Source organism: Canis lupus, chromosome 26 (genome assembly GCF_048164855.1).
Source record: "Canis lupus baileyi chromosome 26, mCanLup2.hap1, whole genome shotgun sequence".
In the NCBI taxonomy this organism is placed as follows: Eukaryota; Metazoa; Chordata; class Mammalia; order Carnivora; family Canidae; genus Canis; species Canis lupus.
Window position 1 is genome coordinate 36,830,331 of NC_132863.1, and position 25,016 is coordinate 36,855,346.

General features: G+C 50.2%; 1 protein-coding gene and 1 long non-coding RNA gene across 11 annotated transcripts in view; one reads left to right on the plus strand and one right to left on the minus strand.

Moving 5' to 3' along the window:
- Positions 1-25,016, minus strand: part of SULF2 (sulfatase 2) — a 118,840-nt gene that overhangs the window by 50,266 nt on the left and 43,558 nt on the right. For all 9 annotated transcript variants that reach the window (XM_072801367.1, XM_072801364.1, XM_072801363.1 and 6 more), the window contains one exon: positions 20,071-20,310. In XM_072801367.1, the coding sequence (XP_072657468.1) occupies positions 20,071-20,310 (240 nt within the window). The remainder of the gene's footprint in view (positions 1-20,070; positions 20,311-25,016) is intronic.
- On the plus strand, positions 18,914-21,182 carry LOC140618590 (uncharacterized). Of its 2 annotated transcripts, none has more exons than XR_012018658.1 (2): positions 18,914-20,328; positions 20,608-21,182. It is a non-coding gene; the product is annotated as an uncharacterized lncRNA (long non-coding RNA). The 2 variants fall into 2 exon arrangements; XR_012018659.1 differs by having other exon boundaries at positions 20,651-21,182.

Sequence of the window (25,016 nt, forward strand, 5' to 3'; positions counted from 1 at the left end):
CGGGTGGCTCTGAAGGGCTTGGTTTCCAGAGTCAGAGGGCCAGGCTTTGAGCCCTGTCTCCTCGGGCACGTGAGCGGGCTCCCTAAGCCTCAGTGACACCATCTATAAAATGGGAACAACAACAAATGAGATCATGTCTGGCACAGAGTAAGCACTCCAAAAAAAGGAGCTCTGAGAGTTCTCAAAATATAACCTGCTTCCTTTTTCAGGTGGTGGCAGTGCGGGGGTGAAAACACAGGTTCCCAGAGACATGAAAATGGGCTCTAGAAACCAGCAGCGATGCCGCCTTGGAAAATGCCAAGGCCCCTCCGAGACTCCAGTGACGAGCTCAGGGAAGGACGTTGATACTGCACAGAGGGGTCAGCTGGGCACGACACACATCCATTAGCAACGATGGCCTGGGCTGCGGGAAGGGGCCAATGACAATAAACAACATTTGCCAGAGCAATTCGGAAAGGTCAGTGAAAAATGAAGTAGAAGCCTCTGGAAAGTCCATCTTTCCTGGAAGAAACCACTCCATTTCACAAGCCAGGATTTTGGGAAAACAAAAAGGGGTGTTTGCTTTTCATGACACCTTCTAAATTCTAGTTGTCTGTGTGCCTCTTTCCCACGTTTTGTCATTGTTAGGTATTGTTTGTGTGGTCACAAACTCCCTATTTTCCTTCAGGTCAATTTGTCCAGTGCCAAACAGGCATTTCGAGCAGGGCTCTGGCTCTGTCCCCAAACCCGCTTCTCTCCCAGCGTTCCGGTCAATGCCGGATGGTCAGGCCACACACCTGGGAGCTCCTTGTCCCCGCTCACTGCCACTGACCGTCTATCACGGTGGTTCTCCCTTCAGGAGGGACTCAGGACTGAGCACTTCCCACACGTCACTGTGACCGGCTTGGTCCCAGCCACCCCCGTCTCTCACCTGGACCCTGCTGGAGCCCCCTTCTTGCCCCCTGCCCCACCCGGTCTTGTGCTGCAGTAGCCAAAGCCATCTGCTAAACCACAGATCCCATCAAGTCATAGTTCTGCTCAAAACCCTTCAATGGTGGGACGCCTGGGTGGCTCAGTGGTTGAGCATCTGCCTTCGGCTCAAGTGGTGATCCCGGGGTCCTGGGATCGAGTCCTGCATTGGGCTCCCTGCTCAGTGGGGAGCCTGCCTCTCTCTCTCTGTGTCTCTCATGAATAAATAAACAAAATCTTAAATAGCAAAAAACAAACAAAAAACGAACCCTTCAATGGGTGTCACATTCAAACTAAATTCCAGAGCCCTTGGCATGGCCCGCAAGGTCCCACGGGATCCCTCTTCTGCCCCTTCCCTGACCTCGGCTCCCTCTCTTTGCCTCTGTCTGTTCCCCTCCAGCTACAGTGGCCTCTTGCTGTTCTCCAGGCCTAAAGCTCATTTGTGCCTCAGGGCCTTGGCTCTTGCTATTCCCTCTGAAGGATCCACTTCCTCGGACACCTGCATGGATTTCTTCCTCATCTTGTCCAGGCATTTGCTCAAATATTACCTTACTGGGTTACATCCCTAACCATCCTGTTAAAATGTTCTCTCCCTAGGCTGGTGCTCCTTCTTCTCCTCATGTCGTTTCTCAACGGTATTTCTCACCCCCTAATTTATTTTTCTTTGGGGTTTTATCACCTGCCTGCCCAACTAGAACATCAGCTCCTTGGGGTCAGGGCTTTCTGCATTCCTTATTCCCGCCTGTGTCCCTAGACGTAGAACAGAGCTTGGGAAGCAGTAAGGCTTCAACAGACATTTGTGGCACAAATGAGCGAATGACTGAAGCTCCGAACACCCAGGTTCTGGGAAGCCTGTGGGCATCATGTCTCATTGAGGGAAGAGCAGATTCTCGTAGCCCACTGCACAGGGTACATCATCTCTGAGTGGAGAAGCAGGGAGAATAGTTTCATTATTGTCTTTCTATTTGATTTCGTGGCATCTGCTTGATTGAATCTGGATCTACTTAATCCACACAGGGCCTGGCTTCACTGCGGGGTGCTCTGCAGAAGCGAAGAAGGCCCCGAGGCCAGTGTCAGGCGACAGCACTGGTTCTTAAACATTCTGGTACCAAAATCCTTTTATTATTATTTTTTAAATATATATTTTTTTAATTTGAGAGACAGAGTGAGCAAGAGAGGAGGAGCAGCAGAGGGAGAGAGGGAAGCAGACTCCGTGCTGAGTGTGGAGCCCAACATGGGACTTGATTGCAGGACCCGGGATCATGACCTCAGCCGAAGGCAGACGCTTCACTGACTGAACCACCCAGGTGCCTCCCAAAGTCCCTTTAGACTCTTAATTCTTGAGAACCCCCAATAGATTCATTTATGTTGATTTGATCTAGTGATAGCTAACATGTCAGAAAACTGGGACATTTAAAATACATTAATTCATTTAAAAATAGTAATAACAAACCAACTTGTTACTGCATATTTTTAAGAATAAAATGTAAGTATATTTTCCCCAAAACAAAATAAAATCAGTGAGAAGAGCTGTACTGTTTTGCAAGTTTGCCAATCTCTCTAATGTCCAGTTTAATATAGGACAGCTGAATTCACATATCCACCCCTGCATTCAGCCTGTTGCGATATATTGTTTTGGTTAGGTCTTGAAAAATCCAGCCTTCCATGGATACGCGCAAAGAAAGGAAAGGAGTATTTTAATGCTCCTTTGAGATAACTGTGGGTATGTTACACAACCTCAGGAAACACTGTACTCTTGAAACAAATAAGGGCGAAGGGCAAATCCTGTCTCAGTTTTATCATGAAAGTAGTTCCAGGTCCAGGGCTCCAGGCTCACACTTGGAGAACCGCTGGATTGGAGGCTAATGATGTTCCCCAACAACCCAACGAGACAGACATGCTTTTTGTCCCCATTTTACAGGGACAAAAACTGAGGCATCGAGAGGTGTAGTCGCTTTGCGCCCAGCATCCCACAGTGGCTGGTGAGTGGCATAGCTGAGATGCTAACCCAAGGGCCGTCTCCACTGGCCACCCTGCCCCACCTCCCAGCAGGCTAGCATCCCTGGTCATTGCAGGGGAGCGCCTCCTGTCTGCTGCGGCGTGGGAGGCAAAGAAACTCCTTTTTAAAAAAAATATTTTACTTATTTATTCATTTGAGAGAAGTAGAGCACAAGCAGGGGGAGGGGCAGAGGGAAAAGCAGGTTTCCTCTGAGCAGGGAGCCTGATGTGGGGCTTGATCCCAGGACCCTGAGATCACAACCTGAGCTGAAGGCAGGTGCTTACCTGACTGAGCCACACAAGTGCCTGGCAAGGAGACTCTTGAGGGTAAAAGAAAACAGCAAGTGAGATGCTCAACAGCTAAAGGCAGGGGCAAGGACAGACCAACCTCGTGATCCCAGAGACCCTGTCCCTCCATAGACTCTGACTACACTCCAGAGTGCTTCCTGCTGGAAGGTGAAATATCTGGTGAGGTCACTGCCCACGCTCCATCCTACAAGGTTCATCTGCCTGTGGGCTGCTGCAGGCTATTCCCAGATCCCAAGCCCCTTGCCTTTCCCAGAGTGCCAGTGTGGGCACATGGGAGGTGGCCAGACATCACCCAGGTGGCTCTTTCCAGATGTGTAGGAGGGCTTTAAGGGGTGCTATTGTCTTGGATGGTAGTCGGGCGTGAAGCTGAGTGTGGGCTCTGGAGCTGACAGCCTGGCTTTTAAATCCAGCCATTCCCATCTCCCAGCTCAGTTTTCCCAACTGTAAAATGGGGATAATAATATGCTCCCTGACAAAGGTGTTGGGGAGAGTTCAATGAGGACACACAGGGAGACCACCCCCAAAATGTTGGTCCCTATTTGAATTCTAACATTACTTATCAGGATGTTATATATTCATTCATTTATGCACGCATACATTCGCTCATTCAGCAAACATGTAGAAGACCACTGCTTATGTGGCAGGCATGGTTCTAGGTACTAGGACACCACCGAACAAAACAGAATAAATGAACAAACAAGTAAAACCACACCCTTGTGGAGATTATGGCCCAGGATTGAGGACCCCTGGAAGCTGTCACAGTAATTCAGGAGAGAGGCTGGGATGGTTCTAGGCAGGTGGGGGCAGAGGGCTGGGTTGTCTCAGGCTATTTTTGGAGTTGGAACCGCCATGGTTTGCAGATGGATTAGATGTGGTGTGGGAAGAGAAGGACAATTTCGAGGTCTCTATCCTGAGCACCAAGGACATCCACCCATCATCGAGGAAGGGGGCACTATGGGAGGGTCAGGTTCTTTGTGGAGGTGACAAAGAGCTTGAGGTCACACACATTAACCCTGAGGTTTGCGTTAGTCGGTCAGTGGAGGTGGAGACACAGTGGGCAGCCTGGAGACATGCATTCAGGTTCAAGGGCAAGGTCTGGGCTGGGAGGAGAAATCTGGGAGTTGTCAGCATTTTGATGGCATTTAATATTGTGGAACTGAATGAGCCCCACCTGGGGGAAGGGGCTCTTAGTCTGCTGTTCCTGCTGCACTGGGATGGGAAAGCTCCATCTTTATTTTCATTACCCTCTAACTAGCATCTCCTTCCATAATGAATGAAGGCAACAGATCACTGTAAGAGTACTACGTATGCCTCTGTCACCACCAAGTCACAGCTTTGTTTTCACATCACATCACAGTTAACCAGATACCTCAAGGAATCACTGAAGCCAGCACTGTTATGAATTCATGCGCGTTATCATGACCGATCAGTTATCCCCTAAATAACCATGACATCATGTCATCTAACATGTGGAGAAGAAGCATACATATCACAGTTTATATTTTGATCTAACTGGCTTCCTTTGGTAATCCTGCCTATTTTTTTCTTTGCATTTAATTTGAACATATTCTGAAAAGGATCCACGCAGATGTCAAGGGGCGGGGGGTGGGAGTGGGGCGGTACATGGCTCTCCAAGGGGGTAAAACCACCAGTTAGGGAATGAAGATTGCTAGAGAAGAGTGTTCTGGGCCCCCGAGCGAGGGGTCAGGATGATGGGACACCAGCCTAGCACCCCAGGGCTGCAGGTGGGGTATGAGGAGAATCAAACAGGAAGCCAGATGTAGGAAGCACTTCCAGGAGTTTGGTGGGATCCGCTCAGCTCATGCTGCTAAGGACGATGGTGTTTCCTTCCCCAGGACGAGTGAGCACACTGACCACAATCCCCGCCGGGCACTACAGCTTCCAAAGCTCAGCTCAGCCTCTGCCCACCCCAACACTCGGACTTCTAGAGCTGGGAGTGCATCCAGCTCAATTATTTCCCCATCAGTAGTTTATGTAAGAAGAGGGTGCATTTGGGCTGATTCCCTGCCTGCAACCTTCCCTCTGCCCTGGAGCACATCGGTTCCCTCCTGTCCTCCTCCCCCGGGGAGAGACTGTACATAATTTACAACTAGGCACATAAATGAGATTCAGGTGCTCCCGTAAATGAATGGAACGGACCAAGGATAAGAGAAGGAGAGGTGTGCGGGGAATGGAGATGCTAGCCATGCCTGTGAAGCCTCACAGAATCTGTTGTGTCACCGCAGAGCCTGTGTGCTGCTTTTCCGCAGCAACAGAATTACTAGCTGGGTTCGAGGCTGGCAGATTGGAGGTGATGTTCTCAGCCTCCCTCACAGGTGGAAGTGGCCACGACCAACTTTTGGTGGAGATGTGGGTGGAAGTGGTGTGAGTTGTGGTAATGCCTCTCCAGGAGGTGGGTGTGCGCCCCCCTGTATTTGCTACTTCCTGCTGGCTGGATGTGGACGTGGGGAGCCGTTCTGGACAAGGGCAGTCCCCCAGGATAGTGGGGCAACATCCTAGAAGGAGCCTGGGCACCAGGCAAGCCATATCATCTCTGGGATGTTAATGCCTGAACTGTCAAATGAGAGAAAAATAAGCACCTATCAGCTCTAAACCATTGTTATTTGGGATATTGGGGGGAGGGGGGGGCTGTGACACAAATCCAGCTGGCTACTGACATCAAGTAGGGACAGCAAACCTTTTCTGCAAAGGGTCAGACTAGAAGTACTTTCACTTTGCAGCCATGTGGTCTCTATTGCAATTATTTGTGTTGCAGTAGAGAGCAAGCAGCCATAGACAATATGCAAATGAATAAGCTGTATCCTAATAAAACTTTACTTATAAAACAGGTAACAAATTTCTGCAGGCTGCTATGGACCTCTACTTCCAGGAATGTTGGTAATATTTGGCAGGCTCTTTTTTTATTTTATTTTTTTTAAGAGAGAAGAGAGAGCGAGAGGGAGCATGGGAAGGGCAGCTGGAGAGAAAGAGAGACTCCCAAGCAGTCTCCACATACAGAGTAAGGTCTGATGTGGGGCTTGATCTCATGACCTAGAGATCACGACTGGAGGTGAAATCAAGAGTTGGACACTTAATCGACTGAGCCACCCCAGTGCTCCCCTCCCCACCCCTCCTTTTAAAGCAAAATTTGGAACCTCAACTTTTGGGTGAAGTTTCCAGATTTTAAAGAACACCTTATAATTCAAACAGAACATATGTGGGGTTGAAGTGTGAACGCGGGCTGTTGGCTGCTGTTTTGTAAGGCCCACATGTGGTCCCAAGGGGTGCAGAATAGAAGCTGAGCTGGTCCCGGCCAAGGTTCAATTCCATCCCTGCTGCCTGTAGGAGGGCCTGACCGTTGTGAGACTTTCACCATCCATCCTTTGGCTTTTAGGGCTCCTGATCTGGGCAGGGGAAACAATCTTGCTAACTTTCTGGGGGTGGAGCTCGGGTCTCCTGAGGCACAAGTGATAAATGAGAAGGAAATGCTTTTGCAAACTCCAGAACACTATAAATATTAGATGCAAAATGCCACAGGACTGAAGTCTTTGTTTTTTTGGCAGACAAATTGGCTGAGGAAGCAGGGCCGGGAAGAAAGGCATCAAATAAACCCCGAGCCCCAAAGCTCTTAGGGCTGGGGCATTTCTGATATTCTGTAACTGGATCCTTTTAACTTTGGGCTGCTTGCAAGGTTACAACATGAGTCTCTTTCTTCTGCTTTTGAAAAGACACCAAATGCAAACTGCTGTACAAAGTGATACATCAATCCTGTAAAAGTTCTGGATGCCAGAGATGGGATCTTGCTGAACTGAGAACTGTGGGAAAGCAGATGAGGAAGGTGAGGGCATAATTACGCATGAAGGAGGCAGCTTGTGCTGGAAGCAGAGCGAGCTGGGAGAAATGCCTCCTTCCACTTGCTCCTTGAGGGGGGAAGCTGGATTTGGGTTTCTACAGCAGACATCTGTTTTATTTTTCTGCCCAGCATCCATTCTCCTGTCTTTTGGTAACTGTGCCTTCCGAGGTACCTACTCAGGTGAGAATGTTTCTGGCTCCCAGCTCCTGGGCTAGGCACCTGATCTGGGCTTGGCCAATCAGGGTGTCGCCTCTTCCCTGGCCTCTGTGATTGGGTAAGAAAGGGGCGTATGACCCCCGCTGAGCCAATGAAAGCCTCCCCTGAGACTTCTGCTGGAGCTTTGGGAAGAGGCTCTCTCTTTCAGCCAGGGTCACTATGGGCCATCCTCCCCTCACAAAGCAGAACCTTCCTAAGAATAAAGCTAACCCAAATGAAAAAATCCAAGAAGCAGAAAGACAGGCTCTGATGACAATGTTTGAATGCAGAGACTCGGCTAAATTGGCCTGAACTAATGGCAATTATATTTCTGAATGCCGGAAGGGGGAGACAGTAATCCAAATTCCATTTTGTTCTCATTTTCTGCTTACTTCACACCTAAGGCCGAAGAGTCATCTGTTCGTTCAAATCTTTATTGGGTACCCAATACCTGCCTGGCACTATTGTTGGGATGGAAGGATACAGCAGTGAACACACTATGCAAGAAATAAATTCAAAACACCTGAGATCATGTCAAAGGAGCGATAAATCCTACAAAGGATAGAGAGCAGGGTATCATGGCAGAGTGTGACAGGGGTTGGGGAGGGCTAATTCATGAAGGGAGGTCAGGAAAGCAACAGGGGTGTTAGATACGGAAGGTGAATGGTTACAAGAAACAAGCTGTGTGGGCAGTGCTGCAGGCAGATGCAACCACAAGTGCAAAGGTCCTGGGGTAAGTATGACCTCAGAATGTTTGAGGAACAGCAAAGAGGCCAGGCAGTTTGAGTGTGGTTAGAAAGGAAGAGAGGTAGGAGATGTGGACAGAAGAATAGGCTGAGGCTGAGCAAGGCCTTGGCAGCTCTGGCAAGTTATTCCAAGAGCATCAGGCATGATGCATCAGCGGAAGGTCGTGGCCAGGGAGTGACATGATTAGAATTCCATTTTTCAAAGCTTCCTCTCGGTGTCGGGTGCAGAGGAGGAATGGCTAATCGTTGGGGACGAGCAAATAGCTGGAGTGGAGGCTGAGGGCTGCTCCTGCCTGTTTGTGGCAAGGTCATTGCTACTGAGGAGGGCTGAGCCGTCACGGTATTGGAGATGTGGAGGGCGGGCTGTTTGTGCCTCGAATTACACGCTGCCCTTGGCCACTCACTCCTTGCGAGGATCATGCATCTCTAGCAAATGAAAGCTGGGGCCCATCCATGTTCTGGAAACTTACTAGCTGGGCATGGTGGGCTCCCCCAGCACTAGTGACAGGTTTTATCTCCTGCCAGGTCGACATCAGGAAGGGTGGCATTTGAAAATCCTTCTGCCCCTTTTAAAGCACGGTTTTGTCCAGAAGGATGGAATGAGGGGTGGGCGCTGGGGGCAGGCAGAGAAAACCCACAATAGACTCTCGGAACAAGGCCTGGGGAGACTGTCAATCACTGGATATTTAATTATCACCTTGGAGGAAGGTGACACTAAGCTGATCCTTTGAAGACCCAGCTCTCAACACCATTAGATGTCCATTTCTATGACAGATATTTTGTAACATTCCTTTATTTTCCAGAAAGAAAACTATGCCACCTAGGCATATTTTTTTTTCCAAAAAAAAAAAAAAAAAAAAAAATCCATACAATGCCCTAATTACAATCTACAAGAAAAATAAAAGGAAGGCAATTCCAGACGCAGGCTGGGTGGGCCCGTGGCACTTGCAATCCAAGTGCTTCCGGCGGCCCTGCCCTGGGCGCCCAGATATTCAGTAATATGGAATAAGTCCTGGAAAAGTTTTGCATTCAAGTACAATATTCCTTCCATGTACTTATCACTTACATTCCTGGAAAATTCAGAGTGTACTAAAACTGTGAATACCTCTGGTGTTTAGGTATAAATCGGACTTAGGGTCCAGGCTCAGACCACAATACCTGCAGAAGAATCCACTCGTATAATGATCTGGTGGGAGACTCGGAAGCCTCATGGGACGCAAGGCAATTTGGGGGCCGGGTAGGGCTCTCTGGGTGCTCAGCAGGCCACAGAAGGCCCCTGCTCCCGCCCCTAACCGCCAGCAGCATCCCCAACTTTTACACCCACTAGGGACACTTTCGTAGATTTTAGCCCCTAGGGGGCAGTGTGCTCCCTTGGGAGCCACCAGGTTAGCCGTCCCTCCTCAAGCCACTGGCCTGTGGGCTGAATCCATCCCACAGGTGTGTTTGCTTTGGGCCTGCCTGGTGTTTTAATTTATTTTTTAAAAGTAGAGCAAACAGTTCACATTTGAAATCGGGACCACTTCACATAAAAATCTGGGTGTCACACTTCTGACAAATGAGAACATCTGGCACCTCTTGGTCCCATCCATCATCCCATGGGCACATCTGCCGTGGGGTGCTGCGTCCTGGCTCCTCCAGGCGTCAGAGTTCGGTTTCTCTGGGGAGAAAAGGGCTCATGCAGGCATTGCAGAAAGCGGACCACTCTGCGGCCTGGGGAGGGCAGACGCGGAGAGGCACCCGATTTGCCCTCTCCCCACGACGGCACAGCTGCAAGTGACCTGCTGGCCAAGGGGCGGGATGGGCCAGGTGCTTGGAGCAGGAGGACCTGTCCGTGGACGGGTGGGACCCATAGGCCCCAGGCTGGAGCCCTCCTGGGTAGCTGCCCCATGATCCTGAACCCCGACCCGCGGCCCAGCCTCAGAGCGGCCTGGGAAGGCCTGGAGAGTCAGGGCAAAGGACCAGATGTGGAGCTCGGGCCTGAGGGGAATGCAGCAGGAGGAAGAGGGGAGGCACCCACTTCACAGGCACGGGTGGCGATTAAGTTAGACTAGTCATGCTCCCGACACAAAGTCTGGGTGTGGTAAAGGAGTAATAGGAACAGCCTGCATTTTTAAAAATTATCATTGTCATTCTTTTCATATTCTGAAAGGTCCGTGTGTCCTTCTCCAAAATTTGCTTGAATTACACTCTACACCCCAAGGCTGCCCAAGAGGACTTTTGTGATGATAGAACATGTTCTGTATCTCCACCATCCACGCTGGCATCCATGTGTGCCTCCTGGGCACTTGGAATGTGCCTAGTGTGACTAAAAAACCAAATTTTTAATTTGGTTTATTTTTAATTAACTTAAAGTTAAGTAGTTCCCAGTGGCCAGTGGCTACCGTGTTGGAGCCAGCAGCTCTAGTGTAGACCCTTCTAGAATGTTCAGGAGAGTGGCAGCTCGTGCCAGAGAGCGAGACGGCAAAAGGTCACACTTAGCCTGAAAACTACCTCAAACCCTTGGAGGCTCGAGGGTAGGCTTTACATATCCCCCCAACATAGCGACATGCTTCTTACTTTTATTTGACTTCCACAATTATTTTAATGCCCACTGAAATTAGAGACCCTGTAGGTGGAACCAAAGCAAGTTGCCCATGGGCTAGGTGGCCACAGGGCGCCACACTGAGGACCACAGCTGGAGGGGAGGGGGAGGAGAGTCCCTGATGGTCTGCAGGGTTTTCTCATTCAACACAAGATTCTGCAGCTTTAATGGAGGGTAATGTGTCACTATGGGGATTAAAGAAGGTGGTGTGCCTGAAAGATCCTAGCCAAGGTGGGGTGAATTGTGTCCCCCAGAATATACGTTCAAGTTCTAACTCCGGGTACGTGTGAACGTGACTTAATTTGGAAATAGGGTCATTGTAGATGTCGTCCACTTAAGATGAGGTCATATTGGATTATGGTGGGGCCTCATCCAGGGACTCATGTCCTTAGAAGAGGGGAGTTTGGACATGGATGTGTGCAGGCGGCCATGTGAAGAGAGATCCCCTCAGGGAGGCAGAGATGGGAGCACGGGAGCTACAAGCTGAGGACTACCAAAGACTTCCAGCAACCCCCAGAAGCTGGAGGACACAAGGAAGGGTCCTCCCCAAGAGCCTTCAGCCTCCCAAGGAAGAGTCCTCCCCAAGAGCCTTCAGCCTCCCTGCAAGGAAGAGCCCTCCCCAAGAGCCTTCAGCCTCCCCCCAAGGAAGAGTCCTCCCCAAGAGCCTTCAGCCTCCCCCCAAGGAAGGGTCTTCCCCAAGAGCCATCAGCCTCCCCCCAAGGAAGAGTCCTCCCCAAGAGCCATCAGCCTCCCCCCAAGGAAGAGTCCTCCCCAAGAGCCTTCAGCCTCCCCCCAAGGAAGAGTCCTCCCCAAGAGCCTTTAGCCTCCCCCCAAGGAAGAGTCCTCCCCAAGAGCCTTTTCAGCCTCCCCTCAAGGAAGGGTCTTCCCCAAGAGCCCTCAGCCTCCCCTCAAGGAAGGGTCCTCCCCAAGAGCCTTCAGCCTCCCAAGGAAGAGTCCTCCCCAAGAGCCTTTTCAGCCTCCCCTCAAGGAAGGGTCTTCCCCAAGAGCCCTCAGCCTCCCCTCAAGGAAGGGTCCTCCCCAAGAGCCTTCAGCCTCCCAAGGAAGAGTCCTTCCCAAGAGCCTTCAGCCTCCCCCCAAGGAAGAGCCCTCCCCAAGAGCCTTCAGCCTCCCCCCAAGGAAGAGTCCTCCCCAAGAGCCTTCAGCCTCCCCCCAAGGAAGAGTCCTCCCCAAGAGCCTTCAGCCTCCCCCCAAGGAAGGGTCTTCCCCAAGAGCCATCAGCCTCCCCCCAAGGAAGAGTCCTCCCCAAGAGCCATCAGCCTCCCAAGGAAGAGTCCTCCCCAAGAGCCTTCAGCCTCCCCCCAAGGAAGAGTCCTCCCTAAGAGCCTTCAGCTTCCCCAAGGAAGGGTCCTCCCCAAGAGCCTCCCTGCTAACACCTGATTTTGGGCTTCTGGCTTCCAGAACTGTGAGAGATTATATTCCTATTGTTTGAAGCCACCCAGTTTGTGAGGCTTTTGTTACAGCGGCCACAGGAAACTGATACACCAGCCCCCGGGCTGGGACAGAGAGAGTCTCTGCTGGTGTGTCGCCAGGGAGGCAAATAGGAATCTCCACCCATCAGCCTCACACCAGCTTTTAAAAAGTTGAGAAGTACACCCACCCACTTTCTGTCTTGCCAAGTGGCCCCCTTCTCCTCGGGCCCCAGGGAGCTCCCCTCCCAAATGTGTGGGCACTAGGCACATGACCTTCAAGGGTGGAGTCACCTCAAAGGCCCTGGGGAACTTCTGCACCTATGCTGTAACACCATTGCACAGATGAGAGACTGAGGCATAGATGGGGAAACAGAGGCCAGAGGTGGCCAGGTCTCAGCTTGAGGTGACAGACGCAGAACCAAATTCTCTAGACTCCTGCACCAATGTTCTACTTGTTTTGAAACTTAAAGATCTTGGAGAAAGGGAAGGCCATGACGTTGGAGTTAAAAGGAATTTAGCTTGAAGATGAACATGGATGTGACACACGCATCCCTCCTAAGGATGCCCAGGGCCAGCCCGGGCTGTGGGGGGCTGCCTGACTTCCGTCAGCGCTCCTAAGGTGCGTTCCTCCGCAGGGTACAAATGCTCAGTGGTCACACCCCCAGGCCGCAGTTGCGGGGGGGAGCGCTGGAGGAGGATGAAGTGAGCTGGGTGTGCAGGGGTGTGTGTGCTCGCTGGAGGGGAGAGGGGGGAGTGGGGAACTCAGACAGGAGAGAGGCCAAGCACAGAGAAGGCTACCATTGTGCAGGAGGGACAGCTGCACCACCGAGGGGGCGCCCCGCAGGAAGAATCCAAGTCCTTTCTTCTCTGGTGCAGCAGGGCCCAGAAGGAAGGAGGAGGGGCCGGAGGGTGGGGGGTGGGAGGAGCAGGAGGGGAGAGGAGGGAGGAGTACAGGGAGCTGGGTGGGTGTGGGGGGGGCTGGCTCTGGATGGGACATTCGCCTACCCGGCTGGGCTCCCCAAGTGCCTAGGACGGGGCGCACCCTGTTCCAGGCACGGGGATGCTGGAGAGGACCGCCTAGGTGCTCCCTGCTTACTGGAGTGGGTTCCAAGGGAGGCAACCGGTGAGATGAGCACACTTGAGTGCTGGAGGGGGGTGAGTGCTAGAGGGGGGTGAGTGCTAGAGGGGGGTGAGTGCTGGAGGGGGGTGCTGGAGGGGGCCGGACAGATGAGGCGGGAGGAGGCTAGGGAGCCCCAAAGGGAGGACAAGGGGGGATGATGAGGCAAGAGGAGGCTAGGGAACCCCGAAGGGGGAAGAAGGGGGGATGAGAACATCCTTTAACTTGGGAGGCTGGAGAACAAATATACAGATACATGTTACGTGGTGACAAGAGGTCTGAGGGAAGATAAAGCAGGGTGAGGGGACAGCAAGGGGAAAGGAACCCTCCCAGAAGGGCTAGTCAGGGAAGGCTTCTCTGAGGAGGGGCTAGTTAAAGATTGGAGGGAAGGGAGTCAACAGGCCACTCAGGTGTGTAGGGAAGAAGTTTCCAGAAAAGGAAAGAATGAGCACAAGTGAGGGGGGCCAGGTGGACTGTTTGGGAAACTGGGAGGAGTGGGGGGATGGAGGGGGATGGACAGAAGGTGAGGGCAGGGGGGCAGGTCATCAGGACCCTCCTGCTGCTAAGGCGGGAACAGGGCGCAGCGGGGAGGAGAGGTGGCGGTGGTGACCCCGGGTAACCCTTACCCCGCAGAGGGGCAGGCGGGGGTGCGCTGACAGCTGGGTGCGGGGTGGCGGGGAGGACGAAAAGCAGGAATGACACGGAGGTTCTGGCCTGAGCGGGAAGCCGTGGGACGGCCTTGGAGCCATCGGCCACTGGAGGCCGAAATGCCAGGCGCCCTTGTGAGGGCAGGCGCTGGGCGGGGAGCCGGGGGCCAGATTCGGGTTCACTGTGGGGTTCAGGGCAAGAGGCGAAAGGCAGGTCACACGGAGGGGTGGAGAGGGAGGGTGGAACTCGAACAGCAGTCCTCGCGTCTACGAGGTCACACACACACACAGACACACACTGAGAATACACTTACACAGACACACGCAAGAATGCACTTACACAGACACACAGACATACACAGAATACACTTACACAGACACAGAGACACAGACACACACAGAATACACTTACACTTAGACACATATACAGAATATACTTACACACACACAGATACACAGATTACACTTAGACACAGACACATACACAGAGACACAGAATACACTTACAGAGACACACACACAGAATACACTTACACACACGGACACTCACACAGAGACACAGAATACACTTACACACAGAGACACACACAGACACAGAATACACTTACACAGAATATACTTACACACAGACACACACACACGCCAGCAGCGAGTCTTGTCGGGGATGCCAGCATGCCCAGGGACGGCCTCTCTGGCCTCCTGTGTGAGAGGAGGCTGCCCCAGCCTCCACCAACGCTTCACGGGCCCTGCCAGGGCAGGCGTGATGGCACGGAGCCCCTGCCCCCCAAGTGAGGGCAGCCGCCCAAGGTTGACAGCCAAGTAGTGCAGATCCTCGGCTGACCTCCCTCCCCAGCTTTGAGTGAGCAGAAGAGTGAAATAATTGGGGTGCTCAAGGCCAAATTTCAAAACAGCTCCAACCAGGGGCCCTGATGCAGCCCAAGCTTGTAATGAGAGGCCTGTTACCACCCCCATCCCCACCCCCCACCCCCCGCCCTGCCTCCCCCGGTACATTCTAGAACATGATGAGGGAGGGGCCGAAGGCTGGCCACCAGTGCCCACATCTCTACAAAAGTCTGTACCAGATGGCAGAGGCTGGGCACAGAAACAACCTCAGAACTGCCAGACTCAGATGGCAGCGTGGAATGGGAGAGCATTACCCCAAGAAGACAATGGGTGCTTCTGTCTGATTTGCCAGCAAGCGCCAGAAAAGGTGTCCCCTCTCCTCCGACCAGAGCAGGGGGGTGGAAATCTGGGATCGCCACCTAGGTATGCTTCCCCTCCTCCTTGTTCTCACAGCCCCGGAATTCCGCTTTGCCAGAAATCAAATCGCTCATTGGCAGTGGAGGTGCCAGGGTGCACTCCCTGCCCACACATATACTAATGTACAGGGCTCCGTATTCCCACATCACCAACCTTCGGTGTGATGGGGCCTCTGAATATTCGATATGGCCATTGTTGCCTTAATTTGCATTTTGCTGATTACCAGAGAGGTTGAGCTGCCAATTTTGATCCACGTGCACAACTTATTCTCACCACCCAAGCTTATCTATCATGACATTCCTGGGCACATTGCTCTGGGATAGGTCGTGCGACACTCTGCTACATCATCAGGGTGAGCACTGCTCAAGTGCTGACTGCGTATCACTGTTCTAACACTCAATCCACACAAAACCTTAGGAGCTGAGTTACATTGTTATCCTTACTCGAGATAACCAAAACTAAGAAGTTAAATAACTTGTCCAAATTCACTCAGTTAGAAAGTGGTGGAATCAGGATTCGCACCCAGGCAGAGTCCTTGTTCTCAACGGCTTTGCAAAGAGGAATGTCATTGCCAGAACATTCCAGAACTTTGACCTGTACATATGCAATGCAAGTGAGCAGACTCAGGCAGCTGACACGTGCTAAAAGTTGACTGAGGGCATTTTGCAAAAACTGAGGATGCAATTCATCCCTTTCAGGGTATTTATAATCGAGATCCAAGTCCCCAGAGACAGAGGAAGCCAACATACAGAAATACCCATGAACAAACTGGTATTTATCCTGCCTCAGCCTCACATCTCTCACTTCGTCCTTTGTCCGTCTCTACTGCAAGCACAGGATAGCAGATAGTAAGATGTTTGCCAAATGAACATGCCAATCTTGTAAAAGACGTCAGGGTTTATGAAATTAATTAAAGGGATGCTGGAGGACAGCTTGAAGCACATGCAAATCCATTGACAAACAATATTCTGATCCATGAGGTAATTGAAGAAGGGGCCACTGGAAAGGATGAGGAGGTAGTAAGTACTTCATGGGAGAAGATTCAGAAGTCAAATGAGTCAGAGAGGCCCTTGGGAAAACTGATCAAATCCCAAATGCTTTTGCAAAAATGACCTGCTATGATTTTGCTATGCACACTGCAGGTTCAGTAAAGGACATCATATTGTGTTATCATTTCAATTTTTGGACAAGTCACACCCCACCTCTGTCACTTCAGCAACCCATTTGCTTAAAGAATCAACCCATTAGTCACAATCACAATAAAACAGTTTGTTGCTATGAGATATGACATCAAATAAGGTTATTTTCAAAATGTAGTTTCCTTTTTTCCCCCAAGGTAAAATGCCCAACTAAATGCACTATTTACATGAAATGTTGGTCCACAGTTGGTCCACTTAAGGAACATTTTTCTGATTCTAGTCTTACACCATTCAGGCTGATTTTTTTTTTAATATTTAAAAAAAATTTTTTTAAAAAATTTATTTATGATAGTCACACAGAGAGAGAGAGAGAGGCAGAGACACAGGCAGAGAGAGAAGCAGTCTCCATGCACTGGGAGCCCGACGTGAGTCTCGATCCCGGGTCTCCAGGATCGCGCCCTGGGCCAAAGGCAGGCGCCAAACCGCTGCGCCACCCAGGGATCCCCAGGCTGATCTTTTGTACTCAAAAGGGTGTCATGCACCCAAGCAGTTGTGAACTGTTACTATTGTTTGGTAATCTTCCCTCAGCATCTGCTTTCTTCTTTTCCTTACAGAAGAGAATTTCTAGCTGGAAAAATGATCACCCAGAATGGAGACTGCATTCCTTAAGCTCCTCTGCAGTCACATGTGCTCACTTGACTCATTTCTTATCAATGAGGTACAGGGAGAAATGGAGAGTAGCTGAATCTCTGGTCAATTTAGGAACACCTAAATATATAAAGCAAATATTAACAGACCTAAAGAGAGAGAGAGACAACAACACAATGATAGTAGGGGACTTTAATACCCCGCTTTCATCAATGGATAGGTCATCAAGACAGATAATTGTAAGAAAACATTGGCCTTAAATGACACAGTAGACCAGATGGACTTAACATTTACAGAACATTCCATTCCAAAGCAACAGAACACACATTCTTCTCAAGTGCACATGGAACATTCTCTGGGACAGATCATATGTGGGACCACAAAACAAATCTTAAGACATTTAAGAAAACTGAAATCATATCAAGCATATTTTCCAACCACAATGGTATGAAACTCGAAATCAATCACAAGAAGAAAACTGGAAAATTCACAAATATGGGGAGAGTCAACAACATGCTGTTGAACAATCAGTGGGCCAAACAGGAAATCAAGAAAAAAAAAAAAAAAACCCGAGACAAATGAAAATGGAAAGAAAACGTCTGAAAGTATATGGGATGCAGCAAAAGCAGTTCCAAGAGGGAAGTTCATAGCGATAAGTGCCACATCAAGAAATAAGAACAATCTCAAATCAGCCATCCCACTTTACACCTCAAGGAACTAGGAAAAGAAGAACAAAGCCCAAAGTCAGTAGAAGGAAGAAAATCACAAAGATTGTAATGAAAGTAAATGAAATAAGAGACTAAAACAACAACAGAAAAGATCAATGAAACGAAGAGCTGGTTCTTTGAAAAGGTACGTCAAATGGACAAATCATTAGCTAGATTCACCAAGTAAAGGAGAGAGGACTCAAATAAAACCAGAAATGAGAGGTGTTACACAGGAATACAAAGGATCACAAGACTACTATGAGCAACTATGAACTATGCACCCACAAACTGGACAACCTAGAAGAAATGGATAAATTCCTAGAAACATGTATCTTAACAAGACTGAATCATGAGCAAATAGGGAATGAATAGACCATTTACTGGTAAGGAGACTGAGCCAGTGATCTAAAAACTCCCAACAGACAAAAGTCCACAGCCAGAGGGCTTCACTGGGGAATCCTACCAAACATTTAAAGAAGAATTAATATCAATCCTTCTCAAATTCCTCCAAAACACAGAAGAGGAGAAAACACTGTTAGACTCATTCTGTGAGGCTGGCGTTACCCTGATACCATAACCAGACAAGGAACACCACAAGAAAAGTAAATTATCGGCCAATATCCCTGATGAACACATATGCAAAAACCCTCAACAAAATATGAGTAAACTGAATTCAACAATGCAATAAGAGGATGACACCCCATGATCAGGTGGGATTTACTCAAGGGATGCATGAATGCATATGCAAGTTGATCTAGGTGATAGACCATATTAAAAATGAGGGATGAAAAACATACAATCACCTCAACAGGTGCAGGGAAAGCATTTGTCAAAATCCAACATCTATTTATGATAAAAACTCTCAACAAAGTGGGTACAGAAGGAATGTACCTCAACATAACAGAGGCCCTATATGACAAGCCCACAGCTAACATCATACTCAATAGCGAAAAACTGAAATCCTTTCCTCTAAGTTCAGATCTTAAGTTTTCTACATAGATCTTTTAGTCAGATGTTCTAAAAGGGTGTGAGCTACATTCTGCCTTCAGATAGCTTTTGTTTGGCCCATAGGGTACATTTAAAAACATTGATTTGGCAACGTTTTTTTTTTTTTAAATATCAGTAGGTTACAGCTAAAAATTCAGGTTAGAAATATTTGAAGGTTGGTACCCCTGAGCATGAACGGTTATAATTATCTGGGCCTCAGTGGCAGATGCCCCTTTCAGTAGGAGCCCTCTGGTCTGCTGCAGGACCCTGTTCTGCTTCTTCTACTTGCACGCAGAATCCTACAACTGCCGGCGGGGGGTGGGGGTGGGTGGGGGGGGCGGTGCTCATGGTAAACTCTGACACATGTGGCTTTCTGCTGAGACCTGGGAACCAACAGGCTTATGTGTATAGGATTGAGGCCTTCCTAGTTCTCTCAGGAGGATCCACTTTCTGGGTTACTGTGGCAGGAGAATCAACCTGCAAGGAAACACATTCTTCTTTCTCCCCACCCCACTATGTGCCCCACTAGCCTCACATGTATCTGAGGGAAAGCCTCCCTGCCCCGCTCCCTAAGCCTAGAAGGCTGCTTCATCTCTGAAGTTACCCAACAGAGGTCTTGGTCTTTTCCTCCTGTCATTCCCACCAAACAAACCCCTTGTCATGTGGATGCATCCCTGGGGTAGCAAGATCCCAGTCATGGAGTCTGATTTCGCAACTGCCTTGGCTCCTTACCCAAAGAGGAGAGTATTCATTTTTTAAAAATTCAATTTAATGGAGTTTGGAGGATTTTGCAGTGGTGCTAGAGATGAGTGTTTATCATTGTGTCTTTGCCTGAGGCCAGCAGGCTGGCAGATGAGCCTTGGGAACCAACTAAGGTATCTTCCCAAAAGATAGACTGACAGGAAGCCCCATTCTCTTTGTATCCACCTGCCCCCACCCCCGCCCCACCCCGGGATAGCACACACAGCACTGAGCACCGGAGAGATGGAGCTTATTGGGTAGTGCAGACAGCCAAGTGTTGACAAACTGTCCATGTCAACTCCCGGGTCATTCTGCAGAGTGGCTGCATAGTCCCACATATGCTCCTCTCTATTTTCCACACCAATTTTAATTCCCGCTCCATACACCAATGTTCTTCTGGAACCTTCTTCCATATTGATGGTCTAAAGTAAAAAAAATCAGTCCCCAATATAACTTACAGTGAATGCAAGCTCATACATGAGGACTTCTAGCCTCTCTATTATATTTGCTATTATAAATGGACTCTTCTTTTTTTTTTTAAATTCATATTCCTTTGAAAAGGTCCGTTTCTTTCACGACAATAGGCAAATCATTTTGTATTTTTCTAAGGCATAAATGCACAACTTTTAAATTAAAATGAAGTTGTCTATGGGCTACCTAAAACATCTAAAATCCCCGCAGGACAGGGACCACATGCTGGCCCGAGGCCAGGACACTTGCAACGCTCCCTGCCTGCCCACCCACGGCCTCTTGGTTCCCCTTACCTGTCCGGTAGCCCGTGCTATTGAGGTACACGGCGAAGGTGCGGCTCTCATGCTGCGCCTGCCAGGAGGGTGAGGAGCAGTTCTCGTTGTTGGTGTAGGTGTTGTGGTTGTGGACATACTTTCCGGTGAGGATGGAGGAGCGCGAGGGGCAGCACATGGGCGTGGTCACGAAGGCGTTGATGAAGTGTGCCCCGCCCTGCTCCATGATGCGCCGGGTCTTGTTCATCACCTGCATGGAACCTGCAAGCAGGAGCCAAGGTGAGGTGCAGCCAGCCAGTTCCTAACTAGTGCCCCAGCAGGCCACGAGGCAATGGTGGTTCTCAAACAGGGTGGCATTTGTAAATCTCTGCGGACAGATGGAGGGGGCACCACTGTCCTGTGTGGGCTGGGGGTGGGCAAGGCACGGTGGGGTTGTCCTGCACAAGAAATATCCTGGGTCCGCAGTCCCACTGGGTGGGTGGTCATGGGGAGCAGGTCAACACTTGTTTGTAAATTATCCAAGCCCTGTTTACATGTAAACATTTTTTTTTTTTGCAGGCTATTAACATGCAGTGTATTCCTTTTTTGTTTTTTGGGAAAGCAACCACTATGTAAACCAAGGGAAGATTATACTCTGTTTTGTTTGGAACCTTCCCAAGAATTGTTCACGTCTTCTGAAATCTGTCCATGCCAGCCCACCGGTCTCACCTTCTCCCTGAACACTCCTCGACTGAATGCTCTGCTCCTCTGTCCACATGGATCCTTCTACTTTGGAATCCACTTCCTACCTCTCCCCAGATTCAACCCATCGGCCAAGCCACACCTCTTCTAGGGATCGCTCTGGCTTCTGATTCCTCGAGCTCTTAGTACGCATGCAGCATGTGTTATTAGGACTTAATTATATACCACCAGATATTGTGGCTTCATTCATGACTTTTCTTGTTTCTCAATGAACTATAACAGTGAAAGGCACTTAGGGAGGAAAGGAAACGCCTGTGTTCTAGAAGCCCTACTGTGTGTAGGTGTTTTCATGGGTCTCTCCCCATAAGGGCAGAGGCTATCAATCCCCAGCGGCCCCATGATGTGTGATGTACCGCAGGCACTCAATAAATGTTTGCAGAGTGGATGCATAATACTATGGCTGGTATTTGAATATTTAGTAGGTTTAGGGAAATAGTCAATGGAAATCTTTTCTCTCATCCTTCTATGGCCACACTCCGTTGGCTTCCTTTTCCTTATGGTTCTTAGAATCTGTCTTGGCTCGAGTGATACAAACCCTCCTCCACCCCGATTCCATGTCCTAACCCTCAAAACATGGGAATGTGGCCTTACTTGGAAAAAGGATCTTTACAGACGTAGTTAAGGATCTTGGGGGTGGGATCATTCTGGATTACCCAGGTGGGCCCTAAATCCAGTGACAGGTGTCTTGTAAGAGATAGAGGGGGGAAGACACCCAGACATGGAGGGGTCAGCCATGTGAGGACCGAGCTGGAGGTTGGAGAGAGGGTGCCACAAGCTAAGGAGCTCCGGGGGCCCCTAAGAACAGCAAGGAAGGAGTCTCCTCTAGAGCCTTTGGAGGAGCATAACCCTGTCAACACCTTGATTCTGGACCTCTGGCTTCTAGAACTGTGAATGAGGAAACCTATACAGGGTCTATCAGGCATCTGAAGATTTTGCTGGAGAGCTGCTGATCCCACTCACCAAGAGCCCCTCAGAGACATAACGACGACTAATCAGACCACCCCCTCCCAGCGCTCTGTCCCTACCAGCGAAGAATGAAAAGATTTATGACTCTTTCATCCCATCTTTCTGCCAAATAGGGACGGAACCAGAGTTAGAGCTTCCCTGAGGCAAACATCGATCTTATCTCCTCACTGTTTAAAACCAAGATAGCTTCCCATGGCACTCGGAAGTAAAACTGAATTCCTCACTGTGGCCTAAGACTCTTCCAGACTTGCCCTTGCTGCCAACCCACCTCCTGTGTTCCTTTGACCTCATCTCTTGCTTCTCCTTGCTCACCTGACTACACCGGCCTCCTTGTGGTTTCTCAAATGCTCCAAACTCATCCTTGCCCCAGGATCATTGCACTTGCTATTGCTTCTGCCTGGGACTCTTCCTGAGGCTTCACTTTGCTGGCTTGTTCCATTATTCAGATCTTAACCTGAGGTCACCTCCTCAGCAAAGTCTGGTCGCACCCTTCCCGCCTCCCCCAGTCTAAAGAAGCCCCCACTCTTTACTCCTTATTACATCAGCATTAAGTATCTTCTTGGCATTTTTCTCCTTCTGAAATGGTTTCCTTTACTGGGTCACTTGTTTATGATCTACTTTCCCTGGATGGAGAGCTCTGGGTGACTCAGGGTGCTGTTCACTCCCCCACCAACACCCCCATCCCCCAGGGAATGTGCAATGGGTGCTCTGTAAACACTCTGTGAGTGATGGAAGGAAGCACAGCAAAGCCTGCCCTTTCCAGCCAGGCACTTGAGGGGGTTTTCTAAGGGCCACCCTCCGGGTCCAGGTATGTTCCCTGAGCCTCTTGGCTATGGCTGCCAGCGGTGGTGGAGGAAAGAACTGGCTTTGTGTTGCAAACGGAACAGGAATCATCAGGCCCCGGAACTGTGTGAACATCTATCCTCAAGGTCACACACCATCCAGAGAAGCCCCAGGGGACCCCGCCTTAACTGTAGGTACTCACAGGGTTTCCATCAGGTATGGCACCTCCCTCTGGAGGGGACGGATGAAGTGGATTTTTCGCGACCTGACGATTCCCGTTCAGTTTGTTCTAGGGGTCCCGGGCTGGATGTGGGGTCCCCCAGTCACCCTGGAGGTGGCTTTAGCTGGCACATCCCAGCAGTGGGCGCGGCACAGAATCACATGGCCAAACATTGAGGACACCCGTGGTGGGAACGTGACTCCCTTCACTACCCATAGGCTCCAGGAGGAAATGTAAGCCAGTGCCGTCATGTCCTTAACACCTACGTGACTCCTGTTTCAACGGGGAGTGAGGCGGCCGCCCGCTCAGAGCTCCCGGTGGGCCGCAGTATTGGCTTACGTTTAGTCGAGCCGTTTAGTTTCCTTTACTTAGAGCAAGTGGTCCTGGCTTCTCTCAGGGCAGTGGACTCTAGTTCTTTAAAACAAAACAGTAATAGTTGACTAAAAGAAGCCAATACTAGTATGAGCACGTAGATGAGAAAATGCTGGAAAGCAGAGAGGCTGGCTGGCGTTTGGCACACACTGGCTTCACACAACCCAGAACCACCGACACGGTGAGATTATGTGGCCACCTTAGAGACACCTTCGGTGCCACACACCTTCCACCTGAGCTCCTGCTGTCACCTATCCCTGCGTGCCTTCTCCCCTTTCCTCTGGTTGCTTAGGCAATGATCTTGCTACTCCTTGGTCCCATGTCTCTTCCCAGATCCAATCCATCAGCAAAGCCCGTTGCTCCTCCTCCAAAGTGTATCTACTCTGCCGCCTTGTTGCCTCTTCCCTGGGTACCTGGTTATCCCCTCTCCTCTGAATTAGGCCAACTGCTTCTCTTCCTGACTGGACACTGACCATTTATTTTGCCGGGAGCAGCCCGAGGGCCTTCTCTCCTTGGCACCCTCTGTGGCTCCCCACTCCCCAGAGAACAAAGTCCCTGAGGTCATCCACAGACCTTGCTGGATCCAGATCCTCTCCCTGCCCACTCTCTGTAGCCACAGGGGCCTCGTTTCTGCTCTCAGACTTGCCAGGCCTGCTCCTACCTCAGAGCCTTTGCCTCTTCTGTTCCTTTTGCTTATAACACTTTTCCTGCAGCATCCCGATGGCCTGGGCCCTCACCCCCTTCTTGTTTCCTCTCCCTGCCCCTGACAGTTCAGACCCCTCACCACCTTTTCTAAAGATTTTATTTATTTATTTGACAGTGAGAGAGAGATGGAGAGAGAGCACTAGCAGGGAGAGCAGCAGACAGAGGGAGAGGGAGAAGCAGGCTTCTTGAAGAGGAGGGAGCCCGACACAGGGCTTGATACCAGGACCCCAGGATCCTGACCTGAGCTGAAGCCAGACACTTAAACGACTGAGCCACCTAGGCACTCTCAGACCCCTTCTTTTGGTTTCTGAGTCAGTGTTATCTCTAACTGTATACTTTTCCATATTTATCTTGCTTGTTGTCTGCCTGCAGCCCTGATGTCAGCACCAGCGGGATTGGGATCACTGATTGCGCCTCCCAGCTCCGAGGCCTAGAGCAGTGCCTGGCACGTGGCAGGTGCTCAGTAACTATTTCTCATAGGAACGAAACCAGGGCACTCGGGGCAGAACTTTTTGCCCACTCTTGACAAACTATGAGGAGAAAGGACAGAGCAGCTGGTAATGAGGATGCGGCCTTTCTGGGTCTCTGGGGATTGCAGAAAGGACAAAGCTGGTTCCCCTCTCCTCCTGGCAGACCCTTCTCTGGGAAGGAGGAGGCCGCCACCTGGTGCATAATTCACCTGCAGTCAGCAGCCCCAAATCTGCTGCGCTGGCAAAAAGCAAACAGCCTGAAGAACTGTCTCTTATTTTTAATGGGCTTAGAACCAGGGTCTCAACGCGCTTACATCTCTATGCTACTAATTTCCCGAGGAGATGAGCCACTGGCCGCTCCTGTCCAGCAGCTCCCTGTGCGTGTCTGCGGGGTGCACCCACCCCTGCCCAAAGAAGCCAGCTGCGGGAGAGCCTCATTGATCTGCTGCTCGAGGACAATCAAAAATGCCCCGAAAGCAGCGCATCTGGGCATCAGCAGCACTACAAGTGAAGCGTCCCTGTGGGGACAGTAACCCGCTCTGTTAAAACTGCCGTGGTGATGAAGCTCTATAAACCCACATCTGGAACACACTACACGTATGATCCAATATCCTCGCCCAGCCCAGCCCCGACGCAGATGAACAGACAGCTCTGACGCAAGGGGAGAACCTGGAAGATGTGGCCGCGCAAGTCAAAAGGCCAGTTTTTCA